The 20,468-nt window shown below is 32.9% G+C and overlaps 1 protein-coding gene, 1 long non-coding RNA gene and 1 pseudogene across 2 annotated transcripts; 1 reads left to right on the forward strand and 2 right to left on the reverse strand.

Annotated features, from left to right (window-relative positions):
• Positions 1-3,918: 3,918 nt before the first annotated feature.
• LOC115720494 (solute carrier family 40 member 3, chloroplastic-like) lies at positions 3,919-7,399 on the reverse strand (annotated as a pseudogene).
• A 58-nt stretch (positions 7,400-7,457) lies between these two features.
• On the reverse strand, positions 7,458-8,501 carry LOC133028991 (uncharacterized). Its single transcript, XR_009686270.1, has 3 exons — positions 8,225-8,501; positions 7,685-7,809; positions 7,458-7,594 (listed from the first exon to the last, which is right to left on the reverse strand). It is a non-coding gene; the product is annotated as an uncharacterized LOC133028991 (long non-coding RNA).
• Positions 8,502-12,649: 4,148 nt separating this feature from the next.
• On the forward strand, positions 12,650-19,300 carry LOC115718647 (uncharacterized). Its single transcript, XM_030647468.2, has 14 exons — positions 12,650-12,814; positions 14,341-14,404; positions 14,488-14,756; positions 14,836-14,902; positions 14,992-15,311; positions 15,409-15,460; positions 15,569-15,891; positions 15,982-16,387; positions 16,473-16,573; positions 16,730-16,773; positions 17,336-17,537; positions 17,766-17,910; positions 18,406-18,538; positions 18,926-19,300. The coding sequence occupies exons 2-14, from the start codon at positions 14,347-14,349 to the stop codon at positions 19,011-19,013; spliced, it is 2,208 nt and encodes a 735-aa protein (XP_030503328.2). The 5' UTR covers positions 12,650-12,814; positions 14,341-14,346; the 3' UTR covers positions 19,014-19,300.
• Positions 19,301-20,468: the final 1,168 nt, after the last annotated feature.

The following is a 20,468-nucleotide window of genomic DNA, read 5'->3' on the forward strand; positions in this document are numbered from 1 at the left end:
TAGATAGCTTATAGGGTTTATGTGTTTAATGCCTGTTGCATGTTAAATTTATCACGAGAGTAGAAAGTTTGCATGTAATTGAGATTTATATATCTGAGAAGACTATAAATTACCTTAGTAAGCCTGCTATTGCATAGAAATTAATATTAGGAAAATAATCATATTAGGCCATATTCAATAGAAACAATTGAAATCGAAGCCCTAGTTTTTATTAACTTTCAATTTTCTTGAATAATTGTTTCTTACTAGTTTTTTATTCTTAATTCTTTCTTTATTTTTTTTATTTAACCAAATAGAAGTAAAAGTTTAATTTTAACGTACTTAACTACACTCCCTGTGGGATCGACCTCACTCCTGGTGAGTTTACTACTTATAACGATACGTACACTTGCGTGTGCAAAGTCTTAAACCCAAATTTGAGTCAAAAGCTAATAAATCCATTAGTTCTTTAAGTAATTCACAATGATTAATCAAACTAATTACCTCATTATCGATAGAATTTTAAATTTGAAGAAACAAGCGAGCATCCTCACGGAGCCATATTTTTCTTGAATCGTTTTTTTTCTTTAGGAGGATCGTCAGTGAAGTGATCATCTTTGTCAATACTCCTCAAATACAATCGAATCGTCTTACTCCATTCTAAATAATTCGAACCAATCAATTTATGGTCCGTAATTTTAAACATCACGGGAACCACATTAGAAACAACGATTGATTTTGAATCTGATTTTATCTCTGCCATAATCTCAAAAGCAAAAAACAATTAACAGAGAAAAAAAAAAAAGAACACCCAAACACGAAGAAGGAAAAAAAATACCAAATTACAACCTTAGACAGATACAAGTGGGCTTAGAAGAACCGATTAAACGACCGACAAAAGAACGCCGTCGAAAACGTCGTCACACGTGCCTCCACACATCGGCGCGTGGGAAAGTGCACAGACGCTTCAGGTGGCGTGTGAGGCCCACGCGCGAGGATTCAGGTGACCGAACTTCGGGATTTGGTAGATCGGCGGTTGGGCAACCCTCCTGAGTGGGCGGTGAAAATAGATTCGCACTCAAAATAGGGTTTTCGAAAAAGAACCCTAAACTCAAACCCTAATTTTTTTCTATGAACCCTAATTTTTTTCTATGAACCCTAATTTCGAATCACAATTCTAAGTATGGCTCTGATACCATGTAGAAAATAGACAGTCAAATTGTGTATGTATTTCATAGAATAGTACATATTTATATATAAAGCTAGGAGACTAAATGAGAAATTACTAAACACAAATAGGAAACTACTAAAATACAAGTTTCCCTAATTTCTCTACAACTAATATTCTAACAGTTATCGATAGTTTAACGATAGTTTTTTGCTATTTTGTGCACAAATAGAAAATCGTCGATAACCTATCAATAGATGTCAAATTGGCAAAACACAAACAAAAATCATTCGTAAACTATCGATAACCTATTGATAAATTTTAAACTGACAAAATTGTGTTACACAAATAAAATTTATCGATAAACTATATTTTGGCTAAAAATACTATATGGGGCTTCTGGCTTTTACAAGTTTCTTTTGATATCAACGATGGCGAAGGACAAGTTGCCATCGACCTATAATGGAAAGGAGAGTGAGAGAGGATTTGGAGGATGGGAAGGAGCTTCGACCTTCTTCCACCCGAAGAAAGAAAAATAGACCGAGAGACAAATGGAGGGAGTGCAACATCAACAACAAAGAAAGATAGAGAAGGAGACCAGACCTTCAACGTCGCCGGAGATAGAGAGAGGAAGGCTTGATTGGGTCTGTTAGGTGCGAGAGAGAATGAGAGAATTATAGAGAAAAAAACTTTTTGCGATTTTTGAAAAAATTAAATGAAAATGGTAGTTTGGGTAAGAGTAGAAATTATTAGGATAAAATTGTATAGAATAATTTAGGAATATTTTTTAGTAATTGGGTGTTTTTTAAATATGGATTATGAAATTTATAATTACAAATCTAAAAATATTTTTCAAAAAAAAATGTAAAATACATGGTGGAATTAAAACCAAAACACAAGGACCCCAAAATAATAATAATCTAAAGTAGTTTAAATAAAATAAAATAAAATTGAGATTGCCATATTAAAAAATAACTAAAAAAAGTTAATACCCATTCAAAAAAAAAAGTTAATACTATTTTTGAACCCTACATTTAGTAAAAATTACTAAATAGACTTTCTATTATATTAAATGACAAATTAGATTTTATATTTTTCAAAATAGTAATGACGAGAGTTTTTGACATTTTTTTTAACATAATTACCGTGAAAATAATTTTTAACACAAATAGATGCAAAAAATGTAATTAATCTTGTGATAATACATTTAGATCGACTTATTATTAAGTTTTATTTTAACAAAAAATTAGTTCGTGATTCTATTTTGTATTGATTTGAAAAATATATAGTCTAATTTATCATTTAACAAAACAAAAAATTCAATCAGTAACACTCGAAGTCAAAAATTATAATAAAAAAAAACTCAAAAAATATATAAATTTCTGAATTGTAATATCATAAAATTACTACAATAATAAATTTTTATCAAAACTTTAATATTGTAAACTACTAAACTTATCATTTCTTTTATAAGTACAGTTAGGAAACACATAACTACAAAAATACTTGATTGTTGCAAAAATGTTACAATATTAACATGCGAATTTGTAACTAATAGACGCATTATCTGTAACAAAGATTTATGGAACTAATTTGTGAACTTACCTAACATTTTTGTATCTAAAGTTTATATAAATACTATATTAATGAATTAAACAAGTAGCTAGATCACATTGAAAGTTTACAAGAGATAACAAGGTTTTTCATCTTCTCCATCTACAACATCTAACGTCAAAGAGTATTGCTATTAGGTACTACTAGTAGTGCCCATCAATTTTTATAGGTGACACTTCACGATTAGTTAGCGATATTCTCTAAAAACTATTTTTCGTAACTTATATGAGACCCGATACTTAATTACACCAATAGTAGTATAACATCGATGAGAGTGCTAAATATCAGTGATACCTTTTTTAGCAATTCTTAACATCAAATGGTGCACAACAACTATGGTATCAGATAATGACGATCGATCATGAAAGAAGAAGAAGAGGACAAAATTGGTCAGCGATGGAAGTAAAAGAAGACGAAAAAGTGGTCGGCAGTGGAAGGAAGCAAGCCTGACTCTAAAAATTATTTTTCGTAAGTTATATGAGACCCGATACTTAATTACACTAATAGTAGTATAACATCGATAAGCTTGCTAAGTATCAGTGGTACCTTTTTTAGCAATTCTTAACGTCAAATGGTGCACAACTATGGTATCAGATAATGACGATCGATCATGAAAGAAGAAGAAGAGGACAAAATTGGTCAGCAATGGAAGTAAAAGAAGAAGAAAAAGTGGTCGGCAGTGGAAGGAAGCAAGCCTGGCTCTTGATCTTGAGGATATGCAAAAGATCATATTTATTTTACAAAAATTTACACATAAAATGTTTTTTTTAATGGGTTTTCATAAATAAGTATATTTCACCGGCATGTTTTGGACATGCCCTTTTTTTGTTTAAAAAATAAAGGATTGAAATATCCCCCTTTTTTTGTTTTTTGAAACATTGAAATAGCCCTATTGATACGTGTTAGTTTCACTTTTTATAGCAACAACATGCATTTTGACACCTTAAATTATCTAAAATTTCAAGTAAATCTATGTGACATCTCTCCTATAATTAAAATGTCATGAATATCATGCAAACATATATACGTTAGACTCTCTATCTAAGAATACTATAGACAGCTATGTTGTAGTGTATATCCAACAAAAATGACCAAAAACTGCAGTTGATACAAGATTATGATCAAGTGATTATGAGATGTAGTTTAATTAGTGTAAATGAAATAATAATTCGACTTACATGAATGTTCAAAACAAAGGGTCAAATGAGAAAAGAGTCCTTTGTTCTTGTGTTGGATTATACATCCATCTGCAGTACATAAAAGCTGAGCCCACAATGGATAGAAGTGACAGCATTGCGAGATATCTGAAATGTGAGACATCATTGGCAATAATTGCAACCCCTAACATTGTAGACTCTGCCAAACTAGCAACAGCAACCTCTGTTGTCCCAATAAGATTGGCTTTCGAAGATGGTATCCCAGTTTGTAGAATCTGTGCACCAACCACATCATATGACATGTGCCCCACTCTTGACAATACCTAAAGCAATATTATTGAGTAAATATTATTTTGAACTCTATTTTACAAAAGTTACAAATTAGACTCTCTATTTTTTAAAGACTAATTAGGATTCTTGCTCCATGAACTTTGAAATGTACCAAATCATGCTCCTGAACTTTTAAGGTCGTTAAAAATGCCCCATGAACTATTGAGATCGTTAGATTTAAAGACTTTTGTCTAATTTCGTTCAATTTTACTATTTCAGTGATTGTTTATGTATTAAACCATGTTCCTCAGACTTTGATATCTACCAAATTATGTCCCTCTAACTTTGACATGTACTAAATCATGCCCTCTGAATTTTCATCCATAGACTTTTTTACTAAAAATGGAAAAAAGTCCTCAAATTCAACAATCTCAATAGTTCATGGAACATTTTTAACAACTTTAAAAGTTCATGGAATATGATTTGGTACATGTCAAAGTTCAGGGGGCAAAAATTCTAATTAGTCTTTTTTAAATAACAAAATGAACCTTGTATTTTCCAAAATGGTACAAATAGGACCCTAAACTAATTTTTTGTCAAAAATTATCTAAAATTGAGTTCAGGGTCTTATTTGTACAATTTTAAAAAATACAGTGTTCATTTTGTCATTTAACAAAACAAAAAGTCTAATTTATAACTTTTGCAAAACACAGAGTTCAAAATAGTATTTACCTTAAAAAAAAAAAAAAACTTTACTTTAAAACACCAAAATAAAAATCTGACAAAAAGCTCTAAACCAATGTGCTACGTACAGCAAAGAAGAGCTATTTGACACAATAATAGAATGGAAAAATACAATATGAGTAAATCTAATTAAGTTGTTTTCACTATAGAGGAATAGAGAGGGAGTCGTTTCACAACTACAACACAAGTATCCTTTTATTAAAGCACATGCCACTACAATTTGCAACTTTAAAGTAAACATTTGTCATGACAAGTTTACCCAAGAATAATTGAAGTTATACATACCCCTTTTAACATATTTAAACTATACATTATTATCCCATTAGAATAACAGTTACTAGTATGATTGTCACTATTCTATAAAACTTTACATTCATCTGTTTGGAGTACACACCTAGTGAAAACTTTATCAATTATTGGTTACCAAAAACAAGAAAGCCAGATATATGCTTACAAACATGCACAAGAAGAAGAGCAGAGGGCTATGGTGAGAAAGAGATCCGCTCCAATATACAGCAACTGCTATGTGAGAAGTGAAGCTTGAAATATCAATCCAAGCCCTCCTGCCTGGAGGTTAGGATAATTTTATGAAAGCTGAAAATACAATTGAAAACCATAGTAAAGTAGAAAGAAGAAAACATAGAGAACCTTTAAAATGCGAAGTCGCTTGATCAGGATTGCAGACACAAATGTAGCTGTAACACTCATAATTGCACATAGTCCAATGAAGCTTAGCTCCCTATGATGGATGGATTAAGACCTGTCAAAGAATATAAATTCAGTACAAATAAAAAGCTAAGGCTGAAGACTTAATTGCCATACAGAATCATTTATAGATGTGAATTCAAGAAGGGACATTTAAATACCCTTGCCGAGCCTAAGGGTGAAAACATTAAATAATACAGTAACTTAATAACCACAGATCATAAGTGGGCTGTATTACATGCAGAATGTAGCAAGAATCTATAAAATCCACTATCATTTGAAATAATAAGCAAAAGTACTGGCATGTATTGTATATTATATTACTCATATAGAAAGTTGATGTAAGCTTAATGTATAACCCAAAGTAGAATTCCCCAAAAAAACTGAGGCCTGATATATGAAGAGGAACCAAGGCCATCAAATAAAGCTGCATGTTGTGGAAAAAGAAAAGAAAAAATACCGTGCTGCGTTAAAATGCTGTCACCATGCCCTGGAGTGAGAACAATATTGAAATATAGGAGCACATAGGCTCGGCTTGCAGGAGGAACCGGCTGCTGCATGTATTCCTTCCACCCTAGCTTGATAGCTTCCACAACTTTATATATATATGGCTAATTAGTAATTTTTTCCCTAGAACTTTGACAAGTACTAAATCGTGTTCCCTGAACTTTTTTAGCCGTTAAAAATTCCCTTCGAACTATTGAGATTGTTAAATTTAAGGACTTTTGTCTAATTCCATTCAATTTTACTATTTCAGTAATTGTTTATGTACTAAACCATGCTCCCCAGACTTTGATATCTACCAAATCATGCCCCTAAAACTTTGATATGTACTAAATCATGCCCCTTGAACTTTCATCCGTGTTAGAATTTTTTACTAAAATTAGACAAAATTAACGGTCAAAAAAGCTCAGGGGACACGATTTAATACATATCAAAGTTCAGGAGAAAAAATTACTAATTAGCCTATATATATTATATAGAGAGAGAGAGCTTCATCAGTGAATGTTCTGGAACAAGTTGGTGAACATTTTGGGCGGTCAAGAACCCCAACAGAGAGCATGTTTGACAGTCATGTGAGGATTATCTGTAAATTATAAATTTCTCGATAAAATAGATAAGAAATAAAGAAAAGACAGACAGAAAAAAAAGAAGAGGCCACACAAAAAGAAAAAAGAAGAAAGAGAGAGAGAGAGTAACAACAGAATCAATTACCGTAAATGGTAATGACCAAAGCCATTAAACCAGCAGCAAATTTTAAGCAAGTTACAGGACCATACTTGGAAAGAGGAATGCCAAACAATGATGCTCCAGCTATCTGCAACAACCTCTGTGTAAATCCATGAACTGAATATTCTTATGAAACAATTTTCATAAAGAAAGAAAGTATTCCTATAGAACAGGTATAGGTACCATATCAGTTAAGAATGCCTTGATTTTAAGTAACAGCAAAAATAAGAATTATAATCTCTTACTTCATTAAAAAATGCATGCAAGACCAATAGGTCTATTGACTCCGAAGATTTCAAAGAAGAATTCAAGTTAAAGGCAAACTCATTTTGGAAGAGAACAAGAAGTCTACGAGGTAAAGGTATTGTAATGGAATAAGCATAAATATTATATCTTAAAAGAAATAAGGATAACTCAGAGGCACTACCTGCACAAACCAATCGTGTTCCATTGCAACCCCCAAAGCTACACCAGATAGCCTCTCAACAGCCCCAGCTAGAATGAGTGCAACAAACCAAGGCTGATGAAGCATAAATAATCATTGTTGCAGCTGCCTGACAGGGACAAAAATGTTAGCCAAGTATGAGAGCAGTGATAAATCATATAGCATGAAGCTAAGACTCATTGAACTAGTTACCTGGACAACATTTAAGCAATTATATGCAGGTACTCTTGGAAAATAATCCAGAAACTTCCCAACTAAAGGGCCTCCAATGATTATTGCAAGCTGTTAAAACATGGAGAAAACCTGTTAGATAGTATATTCTCCTTCCCCCTTTCTTATATGAGCAATTTCACATTATTATAAATATCAGACCTTGGTGAAGAAACCCATGATTGCCACCAGCAGAAGGCTTGGATGTATCATTGCAATTACAGAAAGCCAAGCAAAATTCCAAAGTTGTTCCACCAAATTTCCAGACAAACAGCTAGCGTACAAAGCTGAAAAATACATATTTTCTTTGTCAAAAATGACTCCAAATGTAAAAATTTATTGTCATAATCCAGTTTATTGATCGATATAAACAGCCTATAAAGTTAGCATAAAATAAAGAGTAAATCAATATGTAGTATATATAGTCAGATATTCAGATTTCATAACAAGCAAGAAAAAGAAAAATTCAAAATTGTGTATTTCCTGATTTTATTCAGAATTCATAACATATATATACAATTCTTAAATGGTGTTAATTAATATACATATGTATCATGAATAAGAATTGAGTATTTTGTACTCCTAATCCATAAAGAAAAATTGGCCCTGCATATTTTCATAAGCATTACACAACTGAATTCACAGTTCACACCATAACAAAATAAATATATTCTTATTTAGAAAAGGAGGGTAAAGGTTTACCATGCTTAGCCTGCCCCTGTCTTCTCCGAGTCCGAGGAAGAGGGAGGGTCTGATGATGGAAAAAGAAAATAAACCATTGAGAAATGAGAATAGACACAGAGAATGTAGGAGTCGAGTGAGACTCGAGTCGGCACTTGGAGAAAGAAAGGGAATCGTTCGACACTAGAGATTTGGATGCGCCTCGCCGGACATAGCTGGCCGCTGGGATGGGAACTCGCCGGAGGAGACGACTGATCAACGACTCAGTCAGATGTGCAAAAGTAAGGGAGACGACTGAGCCATTACATTTGGGAGGGAATACGATACGTAAGTTAATTCATTTCTAGAGTTAGTTAATTAGTTTTGCCTTAAAAAAATTCGGTTTGAAATTTTTCGGGTATAATTTGTATTTTTTTTAGATGGTGCAATTTGCAGTTGGGAACTTTGATTTGTACCCCATAAAATTATAAATACACCCCATTGTTAAAAAAATATAAACTTAAATAATTTTTAAAAACTACTTTTAATATTTTTTTTTTAAATTTTTTCCTCACATTATTTTATGTTAATTTCAATACTTATTTTGATTTTATTTTCATAATTTTTTCTAACTCATGTATATATTTTTGTATTTTTTTTTTTAAGAAAATTTCATAAAATTTTTTATTTTAATTTTTTCGTCATAATTTTTAAAATGTAATTTAATTTTATTTAATAGGTATATTTTTTAAGAATATAAATTGAAAGAAAAAAATTAAAAATACTTAGTAAAATTAAAGATATAAATTTTATATAAAATAAAAATTATTAAAATAGGGTGTACTTAACAATTTTTAGGATGTAAATAAAATTTCCTTTTAAAATACAAATTTCTTTTAAATTTAAGTCCATATATGTAATTTATAGTTTTTTTTTTTCTTTTGAAAAAATATAAAATTATCATTAGGCAACAATCAAAACAAGTCCAAAAGACTTGCATGAAATCATGCAAACTCGCCACCAAACTCTTTTCTTATTAGACGAGAGAGTCAGTTTAGTTAACTAGTAGGCAATAAAATTCGTTGATCGATTACAAAATAAAATCTTGAAAACGTTAATATTCTTATAAGCTTTGTAACCACCTGACAGTCCGTCTATACTTCCACATTATTGTAACGTGAAAGAAAACATAATTGGAGACCCATCCCAATAGCCATTGCCTTTGCTACATTTGGAGACAACATTTCCCTAGTCGGAGAAGCCAACGAAGCAACACTAAAACCATTATGGTCCCGAATAATGACCCCACAACCCAGGCAACAAATAGAAGGTCGCAGACCCGTGTTCGTGTTAAGCTTGAACACCCCCTAGGTGGAGGACCCACGGGGGCTCCGGTGATCGACTACTCGAATGACCTGTAACGTTCCCACTTCAAGTTTCCATTAGGTCTTACACCCACGAAATGATGACTCTTATACAAGAATACGTCACTTTGGCTGCTTCCTGGAATGACGACTAACCCTACAGACTAACAGTGTTTTCAGCATGTTTTGTCCTCACTCGCATGCTTCCTGAGAAAAATCCCAAGAGATTTCCTATCCTGAAATTACCCCAAGTCAAGTACGCTTAACTGTGGAGTTCTTTCATAATGGGCTACCAAAAAATAAGATGCACCTTGTTGATATAGGTAGTACCAATCAATCCATTTAAGTTCTTTTTAACTATGTAGTCCAATACCTATACAGTCTCATAATCATTACACTTGATTATCCTCAGACAGTGTGAGATTGCACAACTTACCCAATATTTCTCTTTACGGATCACACACCAAAGAAGTACCAAAAGTGCCTCCATCTTCTCTTTATAAAAAACAAAATCATGGGCACGTAGGAGCCAAATTTACAAATAAAAGTGAAGTTAAAAAGAAAGTGTCGCGAAAAATCATAGAGTTAAATGTATAAATACTAAAAGATTTTGACGCTAATTAATTCACATGAATTAATAGTTAGGACTATTCATGGGTTGAGTTGAGCCGAACAACTTAACTCGAAAATTGACTGAAATTGTATTGGGTGGTAAAATGAGTTTAAATGTTAATTTTGAATCAAAACTTAGGGTGTGTTTTGAAATAACTGTGTAATTACTATGTAGTGCAATTATTAGGGTACTAATTACATAACCTAGTACTTACACTATATTTTAAAATACAATGTGTGTTTAGATATGATGTAGTAATTATATATGAATTCTTTAATGTCTTGTTTGAAAAAATAGTTAATAATTACACGAGAAAAATAATTTTTTTAATAATTAATATTTAAAATGAAAAGTTTTTAAACATTAATTAGAAGGAATAATTACATAAAAAATATAAATTGATATTTTATTTACAAAAATACCTCTATAAGGTAAAGTCAACATTTATAACTTTTATGTAATTTTAATTACCAAAATACCACTTACACTATCATCACTTACACAATCAAACGATGGTTGCTGCGTGGTTGCGCGGTGGTTGCATCAGACGAAGGTTTCAATCAGACGATGGTTGCATAGTGGTTGCTAGGTGGTTGGCCGAAGGTTGCATCAGACGAAGGTTTCATTCAAACGAAAGTTTCTGGGTGGTTGGCCGAAGGTTGCATCAAACGAAGGTTTCAATTAGACGAAATAACTATTAGCAAAATGTTTATGCAACTGTAATGCAACTGTTGTGAAACATTAAAAATTAAAACAATATTTTCATGTACATAACCCTATCTACATGTCTTTTTATAATTTAATATGAGCAAATTCACCATTAGAAATTTGGAAAACAACAAAATACACCAGGATAAACATTTTACTATAGTATTGATGTATTTTTTTTTTTTTTTTGATTATACTTGAGTTGGATTGTTTGGGAACTCCAATTCAACTTTTTGAGATCTGCCTTTTATGGATCTAAAAATTGAAGTCAGGACATTAGTTTTATGCAAATTAAACTGGATTTCCAGTTGAATTTTAGTTTCGTAGTAGTTTTTCTACACTTTTTTTTTTATGAATTTGAAACAGCCTCTGTTTTGATTGAATTAATGGTGAAGTCGCCAGAATTAATGGTGGTTCTCTTTCTGATTGAATTTTCGTTTCGATTGCGTTGGGTTGCTGCGTAGTTGCACGATAGTTGCGCGATGGTTGCGTGATAGTTGCCCATGAAGCATAGATCGTGAGTTAAGGTGTGTGTAAGTGGTATTTGTATAATTTTTTTTAGTTAAGATGTATATTTGTTTATATGGCCAGCTGGAAGTATTTTTGTAATATTGTTACTTTTTTTGGTTAAAATTGAAAAAATCCCTAATTAGAATCTATCAATTCTCATAGTAGCATGAGAATTGGAAAGCTTAATTAAAATCTACTAATTATTACCAATATATTAAATTATATAATTATTTTCAACTACACACAAATTCAATTGGGAATTTTGATTTTATATACTTAAAAAATTAAAAAATTTTATTATTAAACCAAAAACTTAAACCCTAAAAAAACTATACATTTTTTTTCAAAATCCCAAAAATACCCCCCTCACAATTCTCTCTCTCTCTGCAGCATCTCTCTCTCTCTCTCTCTCTCTCTCTCTCTCTCTCTCTCTCTCTCTCTCTCTCTCTCTCTCTCACATCCCAACCGCCCACCCTCACCACCACCTCCGACCTCCATCCTCCGACCTCCGACCCTCACCGCCACCTCCAACCACCCGCACCAACACCCCGACCCAGCCCCACTCTCTCGGACCGCCCAAAAGTCGCACCCCGAAAGCCCACTCTCTCTTCCTCTCTCTCTGAAATTGCAGAAAAGAAAATTGCTCCAGGTCCGATGGTCGGACCATGGGTTCGATGGGGTTCGACCAATTGGGCCCATCGGACCTGGGAGCAATTTTTCTCTCTGAAAACGCAAAAAAAAAAAAAAGAAATTGCTCCAGGTTCGATGGTCGGACCATGGGTCCGATTGGTCGGACCCCATCGGACCCATGGTCCGACCATCGGACCTGGAGCAATTTTTTTTTCTGCGATTTCAAAGAGAGAGGAAGAGAGAGTGGGTTTTCGGGGTGCGACTTTTGGGCGGTCCGAGAGAGTGGGGCTGGGTCGGGGTGTTGGTGCGGGTGGTCAGAGGTGGCGGTGAGGGTCGGAGGTCGGAGGATGGAGGTCGGAGGTGGTGGTGAGGGTGGGCGGTTGGGATGTGAGATAGAGAGAGATGATGCAGAGAGAGAGAATTGTGAGGGGGGTATTTTTGGGATTTTGAAAAAAAAGTATAGTTTTTTTAGGGTTTAAATTTTTGGTTTACTAATAATTTTTTTTAATTTTTTAAGTGTATAAAATCAAATTTTCCATTAATTACACACTAAAAAAATAAATAAATAAATACAATAACGGACACCAAAAAAAAAAAAAAAATCATATAAATAGTTGACACTTAAACCCAGTTAATTCTCTCGCTGACACTCTTATTCAGCCCCAAATCCTATTGGAACTTCAACGCGCAGCCGCATTCCTCCCAAACCCAACCCTCTCGGCGACCGTCGTCCCAAACCCAAACCCTAAACCCAACCTCCATTGCCGGAGATTTGGAGGTCCTGCCTTCCGTTTCACCCCTATTGAGGTATTTTACGTTCTCCTTTTCTTTAAATATTGTTATTTATCCACTTCAAGTTCCAATGTTGTTAATGAGTTTTCATAGTTTTCTCATTTTCTGTGAGCTTTATATTGCGATTATGGATTTCATTTTCGCAAATGTTTAATCCTAAATTTGGCAGTTGATTTTCTAAAAATTTGTTTGCATTGACTTATATATATATATATATTCATTGTCGTTGATTTTGATTTGTCTGTTAGATTAGGGTTCTGATTTTTTATTTATTTTAAAATAATTGGGACTCCATTTGTGGGTTTAAGAGTATTGGAGCTTGTTATTCATTGTAAGTGATTCACATTAATTTTTTAAAATTTTCCCCTGATTCTTAACATTATCTGGTTAGAAATTTGGTACTGATAATATAGGTTTAATTTTAATAGCAACTGGATTGATTAACTTATGGTGTTCTGTTCTATTCTCTTTGAAGTTTCGTTCATTATACATTATTCTCTATGTTGAACTGGTATTCACTAGCCAAAGAAAAAACCAAAAATGGCTATTGGGTTTTCATTACAATAGCTGTAAATTTGGGGCTATTGCATTTTTTTTCTCTGTGTTTTAGAATTTGGTCTAGCCAAACATATACATATATACGGATGTATATATTTATACATATAAGTTTAAGCATGTCACTTTAATTGAATTGAACCACTTACAAGGATCATTAAGGTGTTTAAGATTAGTTGTGCTTAAGTATCAAACAGAAAGAATTTTCTGAAATTTAATAGAAGACAATTTATAAGCCATTTTTGCTTCTACATAATTTTCTGTTCCAATTAATAGTGTGTACTTTGGTTATTATTTACTGTTATTTTTAACAAGAATAATAAATGAATATATAAAATTGTGAGTTTAGAAATTTGGTAGTATGCAATATGCATTATCTCTCTATTATATATTTCTTCTTAACTTTATTATAGTAGTGTTCTTGACATGTAATTTAAGTCTCTTGATTATTCATAATTTATGCTTCAAGAGTTTTCTTTGTTAATCGAATTTTTTTAATCTTTGGTAAAACATGTTGTTGGTGCTTTTGATTGTGAGATAGTGACAATGTTTGAAACTTATAATATAGTTGGTGCATTAGCAAAAACAAGAGACTTTTGCAAACTATCGGTTGTTTTTAGTGTAAAAACTTGCTTTATCGAATTGAGATTCTCTATTTGGTGTGCGTGTATTTTGTTGTTCCAAGTAATTCAATTTTGGATAATTCATGTATGTAGTAAATATAACTGGCATGGAATACAAACCAAATAGATCTTGATACAGAGAGTTAGTTAGTTATGCCATTTGTGTAATTTTTACAATATGCAGTTAATTACTTTGAATAATTTGATATGAATTCTTAGTTGTTACTTACTCTGTTCAAGAAATTTCTGCTAGTTTATAACCTTTTTTTCAGGTTTGAGCAACACAGGTGGAAATTTGAATGCTTTAATTCTAATAATGGCAAAATGATTAGGTATTAATCATTATACTTTTGCTTTCTTTAGATAACAATGCAACTCGATGTGGATCCTTTGGATGATTTGCTTTCTGAGACCAAGACAAACAACAGTAAGTATAACATCAGTTCACTACTACCGTTATGATGAGTTGATTATGCTTTAAGGGCGAGTATAACTTCTTTAATTTGGCAGGTCATAAGTTCCGACCTAAGATGAAGGCTCAGCCTCGAAAAGGTGGAACTAGAGGAGTTGCCTCAGATCTTCCAAATTTAATGGACAGACCAGTTTTATGCTCTATTGAGGAGGATCCTTTGCAGTCTGCTGTCCAGGACTCTTTGCAATCTGTTGAGTCTCTAGGTGTGACAGGGAAATCACATGACACAAATCCTTTACATTCAGAGGATGTGGTTCCAGATGGAAATAGAGATTGGCAATCTAACCTGGGGAGATCTTTAGGAGAGGTAAAGTAAAAAAATTGAATATTGTTGTTTTTTCCCTCCGCTTTTAGAACTTTATGTTGATAATTGCTGTCACGTTCAGAATGCAGACATATTTTCTGGGTTGGAATGTCTTGATGATTTTATTACTCAAACTACAAGCGATCCAGGTGAGTTGTGAAAAAAAATTAGAATCCTTTGTGGAGTACCTCTTTATTTTTGGATAAGTAAAGCTTTATTATGTTTAGTGTTTTACTAGCAGGGAGTGAGGCAAGCAAGTCACAGTCTAAGGTTCATACGGACAAGCAGCAAAGTGACAAATTTTTGACGTCATATGGTGTTAATAGTAATATGGAGGGTCCTATTTCCACTTCTCACATGGAAACAGGCTCGGAGGAAAATTTGAGTGTTCCAGCCCATTCATCTTACGACTCTTCATCATTTACAATATGTGATGTTGCACCATCTCAAATTAGTTCTGATTATCATTCAACACAGGATCCGCTGTCCCTCAGTAATACTGCTGTTTCTGACGAACAAGAGGAAGCTCAGATTAATGACGGAAGGTCAAAAACAATGGTAAAGATTAGTATGATTAAGAAGATATTGGTATTATTCTGAAGTTATGAAATATTATGTTTTGATGGACTTATCTATGTTAGTAAATGAATTTCAGGGTGCCGAGGACTTGTTTGATTTCGAAATGTATGAGGGAACTGTTGTATCTGGTATGTAATAAAGTAGCTGCAGCTGCCTGCTATATGTTTACTGTGGTGAATTCTACTTTGGTTTTTGTTAGTCTCATTTATTTCTTCTATTAAAATGTGGATGTTCAGGTCAACGCGTTGGCAAATTTCAACCCAAGCCCAAGTTGGGGAAAGGGAAAAAGAAACCTAGCACAAGCGAACCTCAAGCTGAAGTTAGATCTGGTGTGCCTTTACCGGCTGTTCATACTGTTCCTCTTGACCAAGGATATGGGCAAGAGAGCTCTATGTTGGAATTTCCAAGTGAAAGTATTCTTGATTATTCATCTGTTAGATTTGATGATTCTATTTCCTTGGATCCAATCTCCGATATTCAAGGGGACACAGAACCAACCAATCTTGCAAAAGCTACCCACTCAGAAGTGGTAGAAGATGACCCTGTAGTGGAAGAAGTGGTAAACCTTTTGAACCAAATTTTGATTTACAATTACTTTTTGGCTTGTAATATGCTTTGTTTAGTCTTCAGCTTACATTTAATTGTTCAGGATGGGAAGAGTAAAATAGGAGAAAGTTCTACAGAGCCAAATGATCTTAGAAGAAGCAAAAGATCTTCTGCTTCTATGCAGGATATTGAAGGTAGGAAATCGTCAAAGCAGCAGCAGGAAGATTTAGGACAACTTTCTGATGATCCAGTGGGTGAAGTTCATGATATTAGTGGCTCTGTTTGTGATCCTCCCTCTACTTCTAATAGAGATGAAGGGGATAATGATGAGGAATTTAGAGTGGAAAATACATCTAAAAAGAAAAAGGCTACAAGAAAGGTAAAAGAACCTGTATCTGGAAAAGAGAAACCTGTTAGAAAGCGCAAGAGCTCGAAGCAAGCATCAGAGGAGAAAACTGAAGAACCTCCCAAAAAGTTCTCTCATTCGACTCGTCGTAAAAAAAGGATTGGTAATTACATAATTTTGTTTTTGATATTATTTTTTGATACCTTTAATATATGAGGCATGATGTTGTTCTACTTTCTCTTTTCTAGTGGACCAGGCATTACTTGACATGCCAGAAGATGAAATTGATCCTCAGAGGTTACCTATCAAGGATCTTATTCTTCTTGCCGAGCATAGAGAGCGAATGGCGGTATACATGCTTTTCTAATTTATCTTTATGGGAGGACATGATAATCTTTGTTTTTTCACTTCAGTGTACTTCTATTTCTATATGCATAGAAGTTGTAAGTTTGATATTTGATTTATATGTACTTTTTTCCCCCTGGTTTGGAATCTATGTGTGAAGATTAAAGATGCAGCAAAGCTGAAGACAGAACAGACAAATCAAAGGTGCTTGACATTTCTAAGCTGAGTCTGTTTCTTTTTGCTGCCTGCTTCAAACAATTTGATACAATATAGAATATTGGAATGCTATTTTTATTTAGCGAGGAAAACAGGATTATATGCTGTTTCTTTTGTTAGTGCTTATTTTTGGGCATCTTTATGATCTTTATATGTATTTGAAACTAGGATTCCCAATATTTTAGACACGGGTCTTTTCCTTTTTCTTCCCCCACCGATTTTTGTTTCTCTTTAACGAACATCATTGAAAACAAAAAAATTTGGTCGATTACTATTTTCCACATAACGCAAATAAAATATTATTGATTTGCTAAAAGACATTATAAAGAGTGTTGGGTACTGAGTGGGATCATTGAGTTCTCGAAGTATTGATATGGAATTTGAAGAAACTTTAAAGTTTTAATTTACATTTGCTAGATAAGTTCACAATGGGACTCTGATAAGTGATTTTCTTGCACAAACTGACGCACACCTACTTATTTATCTTATTGCTTGAGATTGTCAAGTAATCTGCCTGATCTAATATCTTTTTTACAATTCCTTCCAACAGCACTGAAGATAATTTCCGGGAGGATGTTTCTCACAATGAAGAGATGTTTCATTCAGAACAGGGCGAACAGGGCCAAAACTCTGATGACAACCAACCAACTTACAGGGCTCAGCCAAGCTCCACCTACGTTAATTATCATTCATTTATGGACAGAACACCCAGTACAAGGTGGTCAAAAAACGACACAGAACTTTTCTATGAGGTAAATTCATTAGACATTGTTGATTTCTATTGGAAGGTCACGATGTTGTACAAGCTATGTGATTGCTTGAAATGATGTATTGAAGTTACAGTTTGTCTGCCATAAGTAATATGAATTTGCTCAGAACTTTAGCATGTTTGTTGCATTTTGTCATTTGCTGACTTTGATTGTTCACAATTAGGTAGATCTTAATACTTTTAACTAATGTATGCTTAACATGTGGTTCAGGCTGTTCGACAAATTGGGACAGATTTTACCATTATACAACAACTTTTTCCAAATCGAACACGGGAACAAGTGAAGTTGAAATTTAAGAAGGAAGAGCGTCAACATCCCTTGCGGCTATCTGATGCCCTGACTAATCGCACAAAAGGTGAGGAGATCCTTATTAATTGTGCTTTTCTCATCTTTAAGTGATGCTTCGTTCATTCATCGGTTGGATGAATTGACACACTAATATGAAATATGTGAAATTGATTCTTTCCGTCCTCCACAATTTGCTTAAATTAATGACATTTCACATCAGAAGAATTAGCAGGGGCACTTATAAATACAGTATCATGAAATGCTGACCAAATTCTTCCTATTTGATGAGATGAGATGCAAAACCCGATTCTAGAAACCAGGGCCTGATAAACAGGGAAATCTTTCTCTGCCAGTATGAAGTTCATCGATTTGCTTCATTAAAATGTCTTATAGAGTTGTAAATTAAGTAAATTTCAATGTCTGTTTTGTTGATGCAGTTATATTGCTTATAGGTTCGTGCATTCGAAAAAAGATACCAGTTTCTTGCTTCTCATTTTTATGTGAGTTTGCACATGCAAGGCTATTTTATTTTTCCCTTAATTATTATAATTTATGCACGCAGATCATTCCCATTTCGAGTCTGTGATCAAGCAACTACAAGAACTCACTGCTCAAGCAAAGAAGATGCCAATCCTAATGAGTCCAATTGGTACCCAGGGGATGAAGAAGTGGAGGAGCCTACCCATAATGCTAATGTATGTATTTGTCCCATGAAATACCATAATATTATGGAGAATTGTATTTCATTAGTCTCTAATTATAATATACCCCTAGCAGCAGTACAAAGTACACTATTAAGTCCAGAAGCACATTATGCATTACAATTTTACAGCTACCTAGATAGGGTAAAACACATGGTGTACACAACTGATCAAAACATCAAATCTGATATTGTTTTTGTCCTTTCCACAATCTAGTGTTATTTATAATCCATTCAGGGAATTTCAGTTATATCACTATTGGAATGTTTCAGTTATACATGTTTCTCAGTGAATTTTGCATCGTATTCTAGTATTGTTCAGCTGATAATAAATCGAATGCTGCTTTAATCGTATCTGACCCGTTTATATCTGATCTTACAGGAAGAACATGCGAAATCTGAGTTGGATGAAGTTGTTAAAGATCAAGAACGAGAACCGGAAGTTACTGATGTTCAAAATAGTCCTTTGAAGTACGATGAAGGAGACGATGACCCAGATATGTGGAACAATTATGATGATTATTAGTTACCAAACACAATCATATTTCATCCTGAATATCTAACCATCAAAAAAACTAGTTAGGATCTTAATTCAAAATTTTGTCCATTTGTCTTAACTCTTTAATGATCATTTTGTTGTAGTTTTCTTGAATGAAGAAAAGAAATTATATGTATAATTCTTCATATATCATATATATCATTTTGTTGTATTTCACTTTTTAATTTCAATGTGACAATGTTCTAATTATGCCCAATACATTATTTGGAGTAGAAAACATATTTAACATATTTTTGTTACTGATTTTTTTTTTTTTAATTGTTTTAAGGTTGTTTTCTTACATTTCTTTATCATATTTTCTAAATGTTTTGGTTCTGCTCTTTTTTTTTAAAGAAAAAATGTTTGCATTGTTTAATAAAAAACCAATGTCTATTACTCCAGTAATAAAAAAATACTGACATTTGTATGTAAGTTGTTTTCTAGTATCCTATGTTTAAATATATGTTTAATTTTTTTTCTATTATTTTTTAGTTGTTCTGGTTCTTTTTATTTTGATGCATTATCTTCTATGTTCTCTTATTGTGCCTCAACATCTCTGTCGTGAAAATTATGTACTCAAGTATATGCAGTCTCACAAGTAATAAAGTAATAAGTAAGATCGTCTCCAATCTCCACAGGGATTGCAAACAAAAATACAATGTAAAACCAACTAATTACAACTTAAAGTAAAAAGAAAAATATGAGAATGGTTGAGCAATGATTCAAAATTAAAATGACTGTAATTAAACTTATTAAAATTAATGTTACTGCTAGAAAATTGTTTGCAAAAAATGTAATATGGTAAAAAGTGGCTTGAATAACTAATCTCCCAGAGATAAAAGTAGTTTGAATAACTAGTCAGGTTTTTCCTAGTTGCTATAGCATTATTTCAGAATTTCGCACAGAGATAAAAGAATTTTTTGTGTTTATGAGAATTTTCCAAAACTCACAATTTAAATTCTACCATCTAGATTCACATATTCCTATATCAAACCAGATTGCAGAACACTAATTAACCATCATTTCTTAAGTTATGCAAGGTAAATAATATTCCTATTCCACTTACAAAGAAAAACTTAAATCTAGGATTTCTCTTGCTCCATCCAAGTTTGACTACTAGATCTAGCCCTTCCAGAACAAGATCTAGCTTAACAAATTGTTACTCAAGCCTTAAAAATGGCAACCTCACTTAAATAAACAAAGGCAAAAATGCTAAAATATGCTTAAAAATTAATCATACCCAAATAGGAGTTCATAGTCATTCAAGCCTTAAGAAAATTAGCTCATGTTCAAATCAGAAAATACAATCCAAACTCGAAATTGTTCATCCATGGCTGCTGCCTTGTTTACAATTTATCAAGTTTTTAGTATTTAAAGACAAGAAAGA

The sequence above is a fragment of the Cannabis sativa genome, chromosome 2 (assembly GCF_029168945.1).
Source record: "Cannabis sativa cultivar Pink pepper isolate KNU-18-1 chromosome 2, ASM2916894v1, whole genome shotgun sequence".
In the NCBI taxonomy this organism is placed as follows: Eukaryota; Viridiplantae; Streptophyta; class Magnoliopsida; order Rosales; family Cannabaceae; genus Cannabis; species Cannabis sativa.